The sequence below is a fragment of the Pseudonaja textilis genome, unplaced genomic scaffold (assembly GCF_049901715.1).
Source record: "Pseudonaja textilis isolate UNSWEBS1 unplaced genomic scaffold, rPseTex1.2 PTEXSCF27, whole genome shotgun sequence".
In the NCBI taxonomy this organism is placed as follows: Eukaryota; Metazoa; Chordata; class Lepidosauria; order Squamata; family Elapidae; genus Pseudonaja; species Pseudonaja textilis.
The window spans coordinates 356,127-373,217 of NW_028262878.1; the positions used below are offsets into that span (position 1 = coordinate 356,127).

Consider the following 17,091-nt stretch of genomic DNA (forward strand, 5'->3'; position numbering starts at 1 on the left):
TTTATCCAAAAAGACAAAATATGTAATAATCCATATTCTAACTGCGGCTAGATTAGCGTTTGCTCAATGTTGGAAATCACCTCATACACCTTCAGAGCAAATGGTTATTCAGAAAATTTGTGAGTGTGCTGAAATGGATTAACTAATGATAGCGTTAAAAAACAAAGAGTCCTCAACATTTTACGACAACTGGGACTCATGGTATAATTGGCTTACAGAGACAAATTATGTAAATGATATAGAGTAACTTAAACATAATGGAAAAGAGGAGCAGATTGGATATGACGAAGAGAAATGATCCTTACAGACTGTCACAAAAAGATATTGTTCGTTTTTAATTGTACTTTCTACCCTATTCTCCCTCCCCTTCCCTTCCCTTCTCTCCCTCTCTATCTTTTCCCTTTCCCCCCAACCGGCCCTTATCCGGTGCGTTAGGCCGGGTGTTTTCTTTCTTTCCCCCCAGCCGTTTTCTTTCTATTTTGTAAATGTACCGTTGATGTGTTTTTAAATTGTAAATTCAATAAAATCTATTTTTTAAAAAAGAAAAGAAAATCCCAGTCTGGTTATCAACTATTGAAGCCTTTTCTTATCCTATAATATATGAGAAGGAACAAACAGTTAGATATGGGGAAATATTGGATGAAAAGAGTGAACTTAAAACAATGCAAAAACTAGAAGAACAAGGCATAAAGATGAATTGGTTTTCATATGCGCAAATACATTCAAGGTATCTTATAGATTCTAAAGCGGAGGGATTTTATGATAAATTGACTGATTTAGATAGGATCTTGACAGGTACTGATGAAAAAGTGATTAAGAAACTATACAGTTATCTGTTGGAAATTATATTAGAGGAGGAACAAGTTAAAGAAACAATGTTTGGGGGAAGAATTTTGGATATGGGATTGATTTGGAGAAATGGGAAAAATTGTGGTCTCAAAATTATAAAATGACAGTGTCAACAGCTTATAAAGAAAACTTGTATAAGATGTTTTACAGGTGGCATTTTCCCCCCAACAAGAATTGCAAGAATGTTCAAGAACAAATCTGAAAAGTGCTGGAAATGTCATCAGATACCTGGCTCATACTACCATATGTGGTGGACTTGTGAGGATGCTAGAAAATATTGGACTAAAATTCGCATATGGTTGGAAAAAATGATAAAGATACATATAGACTTGAAACCAGAGATTTTTTTATTGGGAATCTTACCTGATACATATAATAAAAATTTGAAGTATTTGACTGTAAATGTATTAACAGCGGCTAGGATTGTATTTGCTAAAAGCTGGAAGAGTGAGAAAATTCCATCAGAGGAAGAAATTATTAAGAAAATATTGGATTGTGCTGAAATGAGTAAATTGACATTTGAAATTAGAGAACAAGAAGATAAACAATTTTATGAAGTTTGGGATCTTTTTTATCAATGGTTAGATAATAAAACATAATAATAGAACATTTAGATTTAGGATATAATTTTTTTTTTGATATTATTTTTATAAAACTTTATTAAGATAGATTTGGTATGATCTTATGATTTATTGCAAAATAAATTAAGTAAATTATAGTTATCTCGTTAAAGTATGAGTTAATAAAATTATAGATAAACGATTTCTTAGTGATGATATTGGGTTATACAATTACTGATTGATAATATGAGTTATTATGTAATATAATTATATTAGCGTTTAGGAAATGGATGCAAAAAAAAAAGTGGTAAACCAACCGATACACTGTTTGTAAATTTATGAAGAAGGATGATGTTTTTATGTTGTATGTCTTATGTTGTTTTGTTTGTTGTTAAAATAAAAAACCTTTTTAAAAAAAGATTTGAACAACTGGGAAAAATTACAATTATCACTATTAGGCTGAATAGCGGCTATAAAAATGAATATACTACCGAAAATATTATATTATTTTTAAACAATACCTATAAAATTGGACAAGAATTTTTTTCAGGAATTAGATAAGACAGTTATGAAATTTATATGGATGGGGAAAAAAGCACGAATAAAACTGAAGACGTTACAAGATAGTAGAACCAGAGGCAGACTTGGACTCCCAAAATGGGAAACACATTACCAAGCAGCAATTTTACTATGGGTTAAAGAGTGGATAAATTTAAAAAATAAAAGAATCTTGGCAATAGAAGGTCATGACCTCCAAATTGGGTGGCATGCCTTCCTATGTGATAAAAAGAATAAGATTCACTCCTATTTTCATACACATTTGATAAGGGACTCACTATTACAAACGTGGGAGAAAGTAAAGAAAAAGCATTATCTGAAAAGACCAAACTGGATTTCACCTATGGAGGCTATATTATATCCAAATATGGGGGAAAGTAAAAAAAATGATTAGATATGAAGAATTATTAGATGAACAGAGGGAATTAAAAACAGTGGAGAAATTAAAAGAACAAGGTATAATATTGGACTGGTGGCTATACTTGCAAATTCAAACCAAATTTAAGAAAGATATAAAGGAACAAGGGATAGATAAGGATCTACAAAAATTGGATCAAATTTTGACAGGCAAAGACATAAAATTTATAACATGAATGTATAATTATTTATTGGAGGTGGAACTAGAGGAAGAAATTGTCAAGGGATCAATGATCGCCTGGGCAAAAAATGTAGACCATAATATAAATTTGGATCAGTGGGAAAAGACTTGGACTGAGAACTGGAAGCTGACTTTGTTGACGGCATTTAAGGAAAAACAATACAAAATGTTTTGTAGATGGCACCTAGCGCCGGCAAGACTGGCAAAAATGTATCCAAATATGAAACTGGAATGCTGGAAGTGCAAACAAAAAAAAAGGAATGTTTTTCCATATGTGGTGGCAATGTATAGAGGTTAAAAATATTGGAAGAAGGTACAGAGATGGCTCTTGGGAGATTACAAATTATAGACTGAAATTGGAACCAGAAACGTGTCTATTAGGTATGATTAAAGGGAATTTGAGCAAAGATAAAAGATACCTTATTGTACACATCTTAACGGCAGCAAGAATCACCTTTGCACAAAGCTGGAAGAGCAACAAAATACCACCAGATGAAGCTTTTAATTCAGAAAATAATGGACTGTGCATAGCTAGACAAATTCACTATGGAATTAAAAGGTTGATTGAGAATATTTTGCGATAAGGGATAGGTGGTATGAATGGGTGAATAAAGATAGAAATTGATGTATAGTTACAAAATGAGAAACATGTATATACAATGACACAAACACTGTTAATAGAAATTAGTTTTGTATTTTTGGGTTTAAAGAATAAAAATTATTTTTTTAAAAAAAGGATCCCACTCAGGTGGACAAACGTGGCTGGATCACACAGACCCTCCCCCCAAAGGATCGCAATTTGGGGAAAGAACCTGGCACCCCTCTCCTGGATCATACAACTCCCCAAAGGATCCTAATTCGGGGAAGAACATGGCAGCCATTTCCTGGATCGCACAGGCCCCTAAAGGATCTGAATTCGGGGGAGAGTGTGGCATGTTTTCTGGATCACACAGGCCCCCAAAGGATCCCAATTCGGGGAAGAATATGGCATCCCTCTCCTGGATCTCACAGGCCCCTAAAGGACCCAAATTTTGGGAAAGAACCTGGCACCCATTTTCTGGATCGTACAGGGCCTCAAAGGATCCCACTTGGGGAAAGAAACTGGCCTGGATCTCACAGGCCCCTAAAGGATCTGAATTCGGGGAGAGCGTGGATCACACAGCCCCCAAGGATCCCAATTTAGGAAAAAACCTGGCACCCATTTTCTGGATTGTACAGGTCCCCAAAGGATCCCACTTGGGGTAAGAACCTGACCCCCTCTCCTGGATCACCCAACCCTCCTAAAGAATCCCACTTTTGGGAAGAACCTGGCCCCCATTTTCTGGATCACACAGCCCCCACCCCAAAAGGATCCCACTGGCGGGAAGAACCTGGCCCCCATTTTTTTTTTTCAGATCACCCAGACCTCCTAAAGGATCCCAATTCGGGGGAAGAACCTGGCACCGCTCTCCTGGATCACACAGTCCCCAATCGGGGAGGGGGGGGCAGATTGGCGCACGCACTCAAAAGTCTGCACAACTAAAGGGATTGCAATTTGGGGGGCAGTGGGGGGAGAGAGGGTTGGGGGTGCAGTGGGTGGCCCCTCCCAGAGCCGGCCACCCTTTGCCTACAGGAAGGCCCCTTCCCCAGCCGGATCCGGCCTCGGGACCCCCCTGAAGAGCTTGCCACCAACACCTCCCCTCCTTCCCATTGCCACCCACTCCCTGTAAGATTTGCATCGTGCGCGCCAAGCTGCCCTGACCGGTTTTGTCACTCTCTGTCTCTCGCCTGGAGATTCCGATGACGTCAGCCCCCCTTCACCTGGCTGGCTGGCTGGCTTCCGGGAAGGGGTGGGTGGGCAGGACTACAAACTCCAGCATGCAACGCGGTTCTCTCTCTCTCTCTCTCTCTCTCTCTCTCTCTCTCTCTCACACACACACACACACACACACACACACCCACCCCCTGGGCAAAAGGCGGCGGCGGCGGCGGCGGGGGGCGGGCGGAGAGAACGGACGGAAAAAATGTTGTGCCAAATTGCAAAGCTCGCTTCATGGACGGGCCAAAAGCTTGGGGACAGGAGGGGGGAACCCTAACCCGCTCCAAATCTGGCCATCTATTCGCACCCCACCTTCTCTTCTTCCTCTTCTTCCTCCTCCCAGGGATGCCCCAAGGTCACCCCCTCCCTCCCCAACCCGTTGCAAAGCCCCCCACCCCACCGAACCTTCCCCGCTCGAGACCCTTCCCCACCCTTGCAAAAATTCGAGGAAGGGTCTCTCTTCCTCTTTTTCTTCCCTCTCTCCCTCCCTTTTTATTGTGCATGGGCCACGTGCAAGCCAGGCCGGATCTCCCCGTCCCTTTAAAAAAACCCCACCTGGACCCGTCGCCTCCGTCGCTTCGGGCTGCGGGAGGAGCCGCCGCCTCACGCGGGATCTGCGGCTGTGCATGGCGGGGTCTTTCGCCTGCAAAAAAAGGGGGGGGTGGAGAAAAAAGAGGAGGGGGCTAGGGAAGAGGAGAACCCCCTCCTTACTCAATTACAACTCTTCCCCCCCCCCGTTTCCCCACCCGCTCCCTTGGCAAGCCACCTTCTGCTCTCCCACGCGAGGGAGGGGCGGGGCGAGGCTCCAAGGGGAGGGGGAGGGGGGATGGAAAGTCCCTCCCTCTTTTCCAGCCCCTCCCCTCCCCCTTTCTCCTCTTTCCCTTCCCTCCCTCCCTCAGCTTCCTTTCGTTCCTCGTCTCCTTGCCTTCCCTCCCGTCGGGCGGGCTGCAGCGGGAAGTACCCAGGGAGGTCATCTAGTCCAGCCCCCAGCCCCATCCCACGAGAGCAGGGGAGCCTGACCGAATGAGAGGGGGAAGGGACCTGAGAGAGGTCTTCTCCCCTGCTCGAGCAGGAGAGCCTTTACAAGAGTTCAAAGAGACCTTGGAGGTCATCCAGTCCAGCCCCTTGCTTGAGCAGGAGAGAGAGACCCTATATTACATTACAGGTTACAGATTAACAAGAGTAGGAAGGGACCTTTGGAGGTCATCTAATCCCACACTCCGACTCACCCCTGCCCAAGCAGCCCACACCATGTCTGAAAAACGGCAGTCCAATCTCTTCTTGAAAACCTATTCTCTCCCCCCTCCCCATTCCCCTTTGGCAGAAGGGGAGGACTACACCTCCCATGCCCCGGAGCCCTCCAGCTGCCGCAAGAGACCTGGAGTGAGGGGGAGGGTATCTTCTCCCTCCGAGTTGGAAAAGGAGGGGAGGAGTCTTCTGGGATCAGAATTGGACTGCCATTTGTCAGAAATGGTGTAAGGTCTCCCACTTGGGTGGGGGAGATTGGACTAGATGACCTACAAAGTCCCTTTCAACTCTGATTATGTTATCTGACTGGGCAGCTGGGTTTGCAAAGCACGCTGCTGCAGCTGGAGGCTCGATGGGGGAGGCAACTTTGTCCTATCAACCCACCCACTGTTCCCACATGGAAGGGGAGGGGGCTTCTGGGGGACCCCCCTCCTGCGGCCGGGCTGCTCCCGACATTGGTGAAGGGAGGGCGTGGCAGTCTCAGGAAGAGACCCCTCCTCCTCATCCTCCAGGGAGGGGATATAGCACAATGCTGGCAGGGGAGTTGGACTGGATGACCTCCAGGGACCCTGCCAGCTTGGCTATTCAGTGATTCTTGTAAGGATCTCTTGCTGGAGCAAGGGGTTGGGCTAGATGACCTCCTAGGTCCCTTCCAATTCTCTTATTCTATGTTCTATATATGGAAAGCCTCACCTTCATCTGATGCAGCGCCCTCCTTGCACATGCATACAGACCAATCTCTTTATGCTGCATCACCTGTAAAGTCATGGAATCAATTATTAACCAATCCATCATCCTCCACTAAGAGACAAACAACCTACTCTCCAATAAACAATTTGGTTTCAGGAAAAAACTCTCCTGCAATCTGCAACTCTTACACTGCAAAAACATATGGACGACACAACTCGATCAGGGCAAAGCAATAGACGCAATCTACACAGACTTCTGTAAAGCCTTTGATTCAGTGGTAAACGACAAACTACTACTAAAACTAAAATCTTATGGTATCTCTGGACACCTGCATTAACTGGATAGAAGCATTCTTGTCAAACAGACAACAAATGGTCAAAATTGGGAGTGTCATCAAATTCTGTTATCTGCCAACAGTGGTGTCCCCCAAGGCAGAGTTCTAGGACCAACTCTCTTCATACTCTACATAAACGATCATATCAAGAGCAACTGCATTCTCTTCGCTGACAATGTAAAGCTGTTCAATACCACAGACAATATTGCTACCCTTCAAAAAGACCTAAACTATGTATCAGAATGGTCAAACAAATGGTAACTTCAAATCTCAACAAATAAATGCTCTGTCTTACATATTGGCAAAAAAAAATCAGAAAATAAAATACAAGCTGAATAGTCAAGACCTTGTTGATGATCCAAACTCTGTCAAGGATCTTGGAGTACTCATCTCAAATGATGTAAGTGCTAGAGCCCACTGTAACTACATAGCCAAAAAGGCATTAAGAGTTAACCTAATCTTACATAGCTTTTTCTCTGGTAATATTACACTACTAACTAGAGCATACAAAACATTTGCTAGACCAATACTTGAATACAGCTCATCAGTCTGGAACCCACATTACGTATCTGATATTAACACAGTTGAGAAAGTCCAGAAATATTTCACAAGAAGAGTTCTCCACTCCTCTACTCGTTGCAGAATACCTTATGACACCAGACTTGAAATTCTAGACCTAGAAAACCTTGAACTACACCGCCTTTGGTCGGATCTAAGTATAGTACACTGCTCAAAAAAAAAAAGGGAACAGAAAAATAAGACATCCTAGATCTGAATGAATGAAATATTCTTATTAAATACTTCGTTCATTACATAGTTGAATGCGCTGACAACAAAATCACACAAAAATGATCAATGGAAATCAAATTTAGCAACCCATGGAGGTCTGGATTTGGAGTTACACTCAAAATTAAAGTGGAAAAAAACACTACAGGTTGATCCAACTTTGCTGTAATGTCCTTAAAACAAGTCAAAATGAGGCTCAGTAGTGTGTGTGGCCTCCATGTGCCTGCCTGTATGACCTCCCTACAATGCCTGGGCATGCTCCTGATGAGGTGGCGGATGGTCTCCTGAGGGACCTCCTCCCACACCTGGACTAAAGCATCCCCCAACTCCCGGACAGTCTGTGGTGTAACATGGTGTTGGTGGATGGAGCGAGACATGATGTCCCAGATGTGCTCAATTGGAATCAGGTCTGGGGAACAGGCGGGCCAGTCCATAGCATCAATGCCTTCATCTCTGTACCTAATGGCAGTCAGGCTACCTCTGGTGAGCACATGGAGGGCTGTGTGGCCCCTAAAGAAATGCCACCTCACACCATTACTGACCCACTGCCAAACCGGTCATGCTGGAGGATGTTGGTGGCAGCAGAACGTGCTCCACGGCGTCTCCAGACCCTGTCACGTCTGTCACATGTGCTCAGTGTGAACCTGCTTTCATCTGTGAAGAGCACAGGGTGCCAGTGGTGAATTTGCCAATATTGGTGTTCTCTGGCAAATGCCAAACGTCCTGCACGGAGTTGGGCTGTAAGCACAACCCCCACCTGTGGACATTGGGCCCTCATAGAGTCTCTTTCTGACTGTTTGAGCAGCCACATGCACATTTGTGGCCCACTGGAGGTCATTTTGCAGGGCTCTGGCAGTGCTCCTCCTGCCCCTCCTTGCACAAAGGTGGAGGTAGTGGTCCTGATGGTGGGTTGTTGCCCTCCTACGGCCTCCTCCATGTCTCCTGATGTACTGGCCTGTCTCCTGGTAGAGCCTCCATGCTCTGGACACTACGCTGACAGACACAGCAAACCTTCTTGCCACAGCTCGCATTGATGTGCCATCCTGGATGAGCTGCACTACCTGAGCCACTTGTGTGGGTTGTAAACTCTGTCTCATGCTACCATGAGAGGGAAATCACCGCCAGCATTCAAAAGTGACCAAACCATCAGCCAGAAAGCATAGGAACTGAAAAGTGGTCTGTGGTCACCACCTGCAGAACCGCTCCTTTATTGGGGATGTCTTGCTACCTGCCTCTGCTTTCCACCTGTTGTCTATTCCATTTGCACAACAGCCTGCGACATGGATTGTCAATCAGTGTTGCTACCTAAGTGGACAGTTTGATTTCACAGAAGTGTGATTGACTTGGAGTTACAGTGTGTTGTTTAAGTGTTCCCTTTATTTTTTTGAGCAGTATATAATAGTAGAATTAGAGTAGAATAGAATGAGAATATAGAATAGAATCAGAATAGAATTAAATAGAATTAGAATAGAATGAGCACAGAATAGAATTAAATGTAATAGCACAGGGGTCGCCAACCTTTTGGACCTCAGGGACCACCAAACTCATTTTAGATCTCAGGGACCACTGACTGGTTCTGTGGGTGTGGCCTAATTTGTGGGTGTGGCTTGGTGGTCATGTGACTGGCTGGGCATGGCTTGTATGTAAATATTATATTTATATAAATATTGAATTTTTTATAAAAAAAACTTTTACCCAAAATCAGGCAAAGCAGGCAGATTGAGTTGCTCACAGAATCATTCTGTGATCTATCTGCCATTGGCTAGCTCAGTCTCTCAAATTTGCTTGCCGTGAGTCTGCACTGAATTTGCTTGCAAGCTAACCTTCAGTCCTAAGGTTCGGCTGTACTTAAAAGCAGAGCTGAAAATCTAAAGACTAGCTAGAAAGCAAGAAATCCAACCATTTCCTGCTTCCTAGCTAATCTAAATCTCCCAGTACAGCAGAACAGCTGATGGTCGGAAAAAGGAAAAATAGAAATTTAGCAGGCAAGTTTACCAGGTAAAGAATGGGCAGGGAGGATTCCTGTGGGCCATGTGGGCAGCACAGCCTTGTTTCTGTGCAGCCTGGATTAATTGCTTTGGGGGGTGCTCTGGGGGTAAGATTTCTCTGCGGCCCACCAAAATTTTCTCATGCCCACTGGTTGGCGACCGCTGTAATAGCAGAATAGACTTAAATAGAATAAAATAACAATGAGACTAGAATAGAGACTTGAATTGAACTGAAGAATGAGAATAGAATTAGAATTAAATAGAATTAAAACAGAATAAGAATGAGAATAAAGTAGAATATAATAGAATGAGAATAGAATGAGAATGTAGAATAAAATAAAATTAATAGAATCAGAATAGAATAAATTAAATCAAAATAGAATAATAGGAATAGAGAATAGAATTAAATATAATAGAATTAGAGTAGAATAGAGAATAGAATTAAATAAAATTAGAATAGAATGAGAATACAGAATCAGAATGAAATAAAATTAGAATAGGAATGAGAATTAAATAGAATTAAATATATTAGAATTAGAATAGAGTAGAATAGAAAGAGAATATAGAATAGATTAAAATCAGAATAGTAGAATCAGAGTAGAATCAGAATAAATTAAATGTAATTAGAATAGAATGAGATTAGATAATCAGAATGTAACAGTAAAAGAGAATAGAATTACATATTAGAATGAGGACAGAATTGAGAATAGAATGAGAATATAGAATCAAAATAGAATAACAGTAGAATAGAGAATAGAATGGAATAGAATTAATTAGAATAGAATAGAATGAGAATATAGAATAGAATGAGAATATAGAATAGAATGAGAATAAAATAGAATAAAATAGAATTAGAATAGAAAGAACAGAATGAGATGTAATTTGAATGGAATAGAGAATAGAATGAATCAGAATAGAATAACAGTACAATAGAGAATAGAATATAATTAAATAGAATTAGAACATAATTAAATATAATAGAATTAGAATAGAAAGAATAGAATAAGATGCAATTAGAATGGAATGAGAATAGAATTAAATAGAATTAGAATAAAAATGAGAATAGAATATAGAATAGAATCAGAATTAGAATAGAATGAGAATAAAATAGAATTAACTATAATAGTAGAATTAGAATAAAAAGAATAGAATGAGAGAATAGAATCAGAATAGAATAACAGTAGAATAAAGAATAAAATTAAATATAATTAGAACAGAATGAGAATAGAATCAGGATAGAATTAAGTTAAGAACAGAATGAGAATAGAACAGGATTAAATAGAATAGTCGAATTAGAATAGAATGAGAATAGAAACTAGACTAGAATTGTCTAGAATAAAATTAGAATGAATAGAATACAGAACAGAACAGGAATTATAAGCAAATGCAGGCCAGGCTTTTAAAAGTAACATCTACCCCTTTATTTATGTCATTAAAAAAAAGTGTACACAGTAGGAAATTGGTAGAAATGCGAACGTGCCGCTTTTCCACCACGGAGCTACCCCCCTGTGGCTGTCAGCCCACATCGGGAATTGGAAGCTGATGATCTGGCCTTTTCTCACCCGTTTCTGACAACCCAAATTCTACTCATTCCATAAATAGGGAAATCATGAGAAAGCGGGCGGGGTGGGGCAGGGCAGCGCTCCAGCCTGGCGTGCGGGGACTCCAATGACGCAGTTCTCCCACAGGGAGACCCAGATGGGTCTCCAGCGGCCTCCAGGGGTCTTGGGAGATGGACCAGGAGACCCATCTCTGCGTCCCCCCACTGCGCGTCTTTTGAAGCTGTACGTTTTGCCTGAGGTTGGAGTCCTGTAGATCGAGGCGAAAGTGAGTCCCCCGTACTGAGCACACCATTCGTGGTACCTGCCCTACTGTCTCTTTTTAAAAAATACATAGTCCTTCTCCCTCCACGAGGGACGGCCCTTGGAGACCAGTGAAGGGTTAACACCGTGAAGGAGGGGGATAAGCCACACCTCCCGTTGTGCGCCCCTCTACCCGGGACTCATCGGTGAATGATTCTGCCTATGGGGGAGGGGGCATTCAACCCCCATTTTGCTCCACCCCTGAAGTAAACAGGACAACCACCAAGGTCCCTTCCAACTTGGTCGTCCTGCACCTGAACACTTCCCGCCCACCATGCCGTGGCTCTCGCTGAATACCAATGAAATCCTACCAAGTGGTCGTTGTCCCCTTGCCAGCTCCTCAGTTCTTGGAGACCCCAGGGCACGGTGCCATGGGGTTGAGGGTCCCTCTCAACATCCCTGCCCCCAAGACGAAAACTAAGGCACCTTCTGACAGACATGCGGTGTGTTGGGGACAGCCCTTGGAGGCAGGAGGGGCTTCTGTGTTGATTTTCTGCATTCCCTTGTCTGAGGAAAAAGTGGGTGGAGTGAGAGAAGCCGAGACTAAGCGCACAGCAGTAGAAAGACAGCCCCTCCCCTTCTTTAATTCGGTTGCTGAAACTGTCGGGTCGGGTATCCCGCGTGCAGTCCCCCCTCCACTTCTGCCCCGGTCATGTTCCGGTGGCTGCGCTGATGCGCCCGCATGTTGGAGCCCTGGCTGAAGACGCGTGGGCAGAGCGGGCAGGCGTAGGGCTTCTCGCCCGTGTGCAGGCGCTCGTGTGAGACCAGGTTTGACTTTTGGGAGAAGCGCTTGGGGCAGCGGCTGCAGGCATACGGCTTCTCCCCGGTGTGGATCCTGATGTGGGCCACCAGGTAGGGCTTGCAACGGAATTGCTTGGCGCACACCGGGCACACAAAGGGACGGTTCACCGCCGGCTGCAGGGAGGGCGGAGGAAGGATCCCGGCCAGCTGAGGCAGCGGCGTGGTGCCCCGGGCGCAAGACAAGAGCGCATCGACAGCCGGACGGGCGGGTAGGAAGGCATCCAGGCCAAGAGGTTCAGGCACTGGGTGTTGCAGGCTGGAGAAGGCTTCCCCATTGAAGGTCTCGAGCGGGTGCGGGCTGCCATGGGCGAGAGGTTCCCGCGCATGGATTTTCTGGTGGGAGATGAGGTTCGGCTTGTGGCGGAAGCTCTTCCCGCACTGGGCACACACGTACGGCTTCTCCCCGGTGTGGATGTGTTGGTGGGAGGCCAGGTACGCCTTGCTGCCAAAGGACTTGCCGCACTCCTGACACTGGTAGCGCCGCTCGCCCGTGTGCACCTGCCGGTGGGCCAGCAGGTTGGGCTTGTGGCGGAAGCTCTTGCCGCACTGCGTGCAGGCATATGGCCGGTCGGTGGCCAAGTGTGCCAGCGCCTCCGCTTTGGGCACCGAGCCGGCAATGCCCTCAGCGGCCATGTGGGCCATCTGGTGGGTCACCAGCTCCTCCCAGCCTTGGAAGCTCCACCCGCACTGGTCGCAGATAAACTCCCCGTTGCTCGGCAGGCCGGGCGCCTGGTGGCCTGGCAGTGGTTGTGGCCTGTAGCAGAGTGTCAAGGGGTTGAAGTTGGCGGCCGGCAGGCCCTGCTGGTGCAACGCCATCTCTGGCCAGAAGGGCAGCATGCCCTCGCCCTGGCTGCTGGGGAAGGGGCTGGCCCCGGTGCCCATGTCACCCAACGTGGGGCCGGCCTGCTCTGGGGCGTAGAGGGAGCCTCCGGCTGCCTGGGGGACCAGCTGGCGCCACTTACGGATGTGGAGACGCCGGTGAGCACCCAAGGCGATGCGTCCTGGGAAGCTGCGGCGACACTTGGGGCACTTGTAGGGTTTCTCCTGTGTCCGAGGGCTGGCTTTTGACTCCAGGACGCCCTCTCCTTCGCCTGCAACGGGTGCTTTTCCTCCAGGCTGCAGAAGTGGCCGTTTGGGCTTCTTTCCCGGCATGGAAGGATGGGAGATGCGGGGCTTCTTCATATGCTCCGGAGGCCCTTGCAACTCCTTGGTGCTTTTTGCCGCCACCTCCTCCAGACTCACCACTGTGAAGAGACAAATTGTTTGGGGTGAGTGGATGAGGAGTTTGAACCCGGGACAATTGGGGAGGCTTTGCCCCCCCTTCCTCCCCCCCTCTGGAGCTGCTTCCAGGGTGGGTTTGAACCCCAAAATAAAGAACTTATCCCTGTTCATTTGGGGGGGCTCACCCCCAAAAGGTCCCCTGGGGACATTTCTCCTTGCCGGGGGAGATTTTTTTCCCCTGCCATTGTCTTTTCTTTTTCTTTCTTTCTTCCCTTCCATCCTTTCTTTCTTTCCTTTTTGCTTCCTTCCTTCCTATTTTTCCTGTCTTTCTGTTTTTCCTTCCTTCCTTCCTGTCTTTTTTTTTCTTTTCTTCCTCTTTTCTTTTAATCTTTTTCTTAGTTTTCTTCCTATCTCTTTCTTTCTTCTTTCATCCATCTTTTCCCTTCCTTCCATCTTTCCTGCCTTCCTCTTTTTAACTTTCTTCATTTTCTTCCTATCTCTTTCTTTTTCATCCCTGTCTTTTTCCTTCCTTCCATCTTTCCTTCCTTTCTTTTTTCTCTTTCTTTGTTTTCTTCCTCTTTCTTTGTTTCCTCCCTATCTTCTTCCGTCCTTCTTCCCTTCCTTCCTTCCTTCCTTCTTTTCCCCAAAGTTTTTTTTATTTTTATCTTTTATAAAGATCTCTTTTGGTGAACAGTGCGACTCCAGGTTTTTACATTTCCATACAAACATGACCATAATTACATATCTATCTTTCATTTTCAGTTTCTTTCCCTTCCTTCCTTTCTTCCTTGCCTCCCTCCTCCCCTTCCTTCCTTCCCTTCCTTCCTATTTGCCTCTCAGGACCCCAGGTAGAAAATGACCCGATCCAGGCAGAATCATCACCCAACACCCCAAGCCGGTACAGAGTGGGAAACCCCTCTGATGCCCTGCCCGGAACCCCTTTCCCCTTACCTTGGCACTCCTCATCCTGCCCTGGGGGTCGTCTGGCACCTATCTGTGGCACCCCTCCTTGTGCCAGCTGGGACAGCAGGTCAGGGATGGCCAGCAGGCATTCTGCAAAGGGAAAGAAGAGGGTTGGACTAGAAGACCTCCAGGGTCCCTTCCAACTCTAATTCTGTGAGGATCTCCTGCTCGGGGAGGGGATCGGGCTAGAAGACCTCCAGGGTCCCTTCCAACTCTAATTCTGTAAGGGTCTCCTGCTCTAGCGGGGGGTCAGACTAGAAGGCCTCTGAGCTCCCTTCCAACTCTTACCCAGGGAGGAGACTAGCTGGAAGTTCTCGGCCATGACGTCGCGGTAGAGGTCCTTCTGCCAGCCGGCCAGCTCTGCCCATTCCTCGGCAGAGAAGCAGATGGCCACATCCCCGAATGCTGCCAGCACCTGTAGGGAAGATGGCCAGGTGAGGACAGGGCAGGGGAAGGGGTAGAGGAAGACCTCCCTGCAAAAAAAAAAAAAAAAATTGCACAGAACTTCCCCCCTTTTCCCCTATTTCTCCCTTCTTTCCCTTTTCTCCTTCCCTTTCTTCTGTTTTCCTTTCATCCTCTCTTCCCTTTTCCTTCTTCTACTTCCTTCCTTTTTGGTCTTTCCTTTGCTTCCTTCCTTCCCTTTTCCTTCCCTCCCTCCCTCTTTTCCCTTCCGTCTTCTTTGCTTCCTTCCCTCCCTTTCTCTTGTCCTTCCTTGTCTTTCTCTTTTCCTACCTTCCCTCCCTTTCTTTTTTCCTTCCTTTCCTTCCTTTCTTCACTCCCTTTCTCTTTTCTCCTTCCTTCCTTTACTCCTTCCCATTCTCTCTCTTTTTCTCCCTTCCTTCCTTCCATTCTTTCCTTCCTTTCCTCCCTCTTTCTCTTTTCTCCTTCCTCCCTTCCTTTACTCCCATTCTTGTTTTCTCCTTCCTTCCCTCCCTTTTTTTCCTTCATTTCCTTCCTTCCCTTTTTTCTTTCCTTCCTTCCTTCTCTTTTCCTTCCATCCTCCCTCTTTCACTTTTTCTCCTTCCTTCCCTTTTCCTTCCTCTCTTTACTCCCACCCATTCTCTCGCTTTTCCTTCCTCCCCTCCTTCCCCCCTTTCTCTCTCACCCTTCCTTGTCTTTCTTTTCCTTCCTTCCTTCCTTCCTTCCCTGCCCAAATGAGGAGGGGGAGGGATTCTTCAAGAGACCCAAGCCAGCTGGAGCAACCAGGCTGCGGCCCCTTCTCCTCCGAGGCAACCCCGCCCCCGAAGGCAGAAGCCCCCAACCACAGCCGCCAGCTTCTTCTCTCTTGTTTTGCGTGCACGGAGTTCAAACGTACGGGCCGTTTGCACGCAAAACAGTCTCCTCCAGTGGTCATCTCCGCAAATCAGCTGTGAGCCGCCCCCCTTCTCCCCGGTCCCGGTGTGGGTGGGTGAGTGGGTGGGAGGTCCCATACGAGAAGCGCTTGGGAGTGGGGGGAGCCTTCCCTTTGCGAGTCCCAGACGGGGAAGAAAAAAGGGGAGTGGGATTTTCCTTCCTTCCTTCCCTTCCTCCCTCTCTCCAAAGCCGTGCGGCTCCGAGCCTTCTGCAAGCCGCCTAAACGGGGAAGCGATGGGGATGTGTGTGAGACGGACCAAAGCGACTTTCCTTTTTCCACCCCCCCCACCCGCTTCCCACATTCCCCCCCGCCGCTCAAAGAGGGGAGGGGGCGACAGGCAAGAAGAGAGAAGGGGGTCTTTTTCGGCTCCTTAAAAGCTGACACCCCTCCCCCCAAGCAATGTGGAAGCGGGCTGTGGGTCGTTCTTGGGTTGGGGGATCCGAATTAAGGGGAAGGGGCAAGCCGAGCAACAGCGCCGCCCCCACGACCGGAGGAAGAGGAGGAGGAAGAAGCTTGGTGTGTGTGTGTATACAAAGGCGGGGTTGCAAGGGGGAGTGGGGGAGAGAGACCCGGGCCCACTCGGCCTACCTGCGCGGGGGTCCCTCCGGCCATGGCTCTCATTTATTTTTATTTTTTATCCCCACCCACCCACTCTTTCCGCGGGCGAGGATGAAGGAGCAAGCGTGGCTATTGCCGGGGTTTCGCCGCTGCTGGCTTTGCTCTTTTGTTAGCCTTTGCAAGATTTACACTCCGTTGGAAAAGGAGGAGGAGGAGGAGGAGGTGGTGACAAAACAGCTGCACGCCGGGAAGTGTAGTTTTCTTGTTTGTGTTTTCCACGCCCCGCCCGAAGCAGGAGGGCGGGGCCAACCCGGACCCACGACCCTCCCCCCGTTTGCAAAGCCAGCTCCCTCCCCTTTCGTCCCGCCCCCGCGCCTAGCGTAGCCTTCCAGCCATCCGCGCTGTTGCAAGACCCCAGCCGTTGCAAGGAAGGGGCGGGGGAGAGTCGAGAAAGCCGCCCCCCCCCCTCCCCCCACCAAAAGGCGGATGGAGCGCAGCCCGGGTGCGCAAAACCCGAAGAAGCGGGTTTAAAGGAAAGGCGGGCCCTTTCTCTCCACACAACCCTTTTCCAAAAAAAGGGGGGGAGGGGTTTTACAGCTGGATGACGACCCCCTCCCTCTTCCCAAGAGCCCACCCACCTTGGAGAGGGGAGGGGGCGTTTATAGATACTACAGGTCTAGCCACTCGCCTTTCCCCGTGGGAAAATGGGAAGTTCCCACAAACTTTTTTTGGCTGGCTTCAAAAAAAAAACCCCTCCCTTCCCCCAAGCCCCCCTCAACTTCCAGATCTTTGGGGTCGGGGGTCTCTGGTCCAAAGGGGGGGAATTGTTTCTGAACCTTGGGGCCCCCACCCCTCTTGTGAGACCCCTCCCACTCCCCAGGCAGCCTGAGCCTGCTTGCTTCTTCTAAAACTCTAAATTGGGG

General features: G+C 47.0%; 2 protein-coding genes across 2 annotated transcripts in view; both read right to left on the reverse strand.

Moving 5' to 3' along the window:
• LOC113449938 (uncharacterized) overlaps positions 1 to 17,091 on the reverse strand; it is a 53,334-nt gene that overhangs the window by 13,762 nt on the left and 22,481 nt on the right.
• Positions 10,807 to 16,331, reverse strand: LOC113451232 (uncharacterized). The gene is made up of 4 exons (XM_026722605.2): positions 16,199 to 16,331; positions 14,545 to 14,671; positions 14,245 to 14,346; positions 10,807 to 13,316 (listed from the first exon to the last, which is right to left on the reverse strand). The coding sequence occupies exons 1-4, from the start codon at positions 16,229 to 16,231 to the stop codon at positions 11,854 to 11,856; spliced, it is 1,725 nt and encodes a 574-aa protein (XP_026578390.1). The 5' UTR covers positions 16,232 to 16,331; the 3' UTR covers positions 10,807 to 11,853.

Coding starts and splice junctions, on each gene's coding strand:
- LOC113451232 (XM_026722605.2), bottom strand. CDS start 16,231: ATGAGAGCCATGGCCGGAGGGACCCCCGCGCAG. Junction 14,672..16,198: donor CCGGAGGGACCCCCGCGCAG/GTAGGCCGAGTG, acceptor TCTTCCCTACAG/GTGCTGGCAGCATTCGGGGA. Junction 14,347..14,544: donor CCAGCTAGTCTCCTCCCTGG/GTAAGAGTTGGA, acceptor TTCCCTTTGCAG/AATGCCTGCTGGCCATCCCT.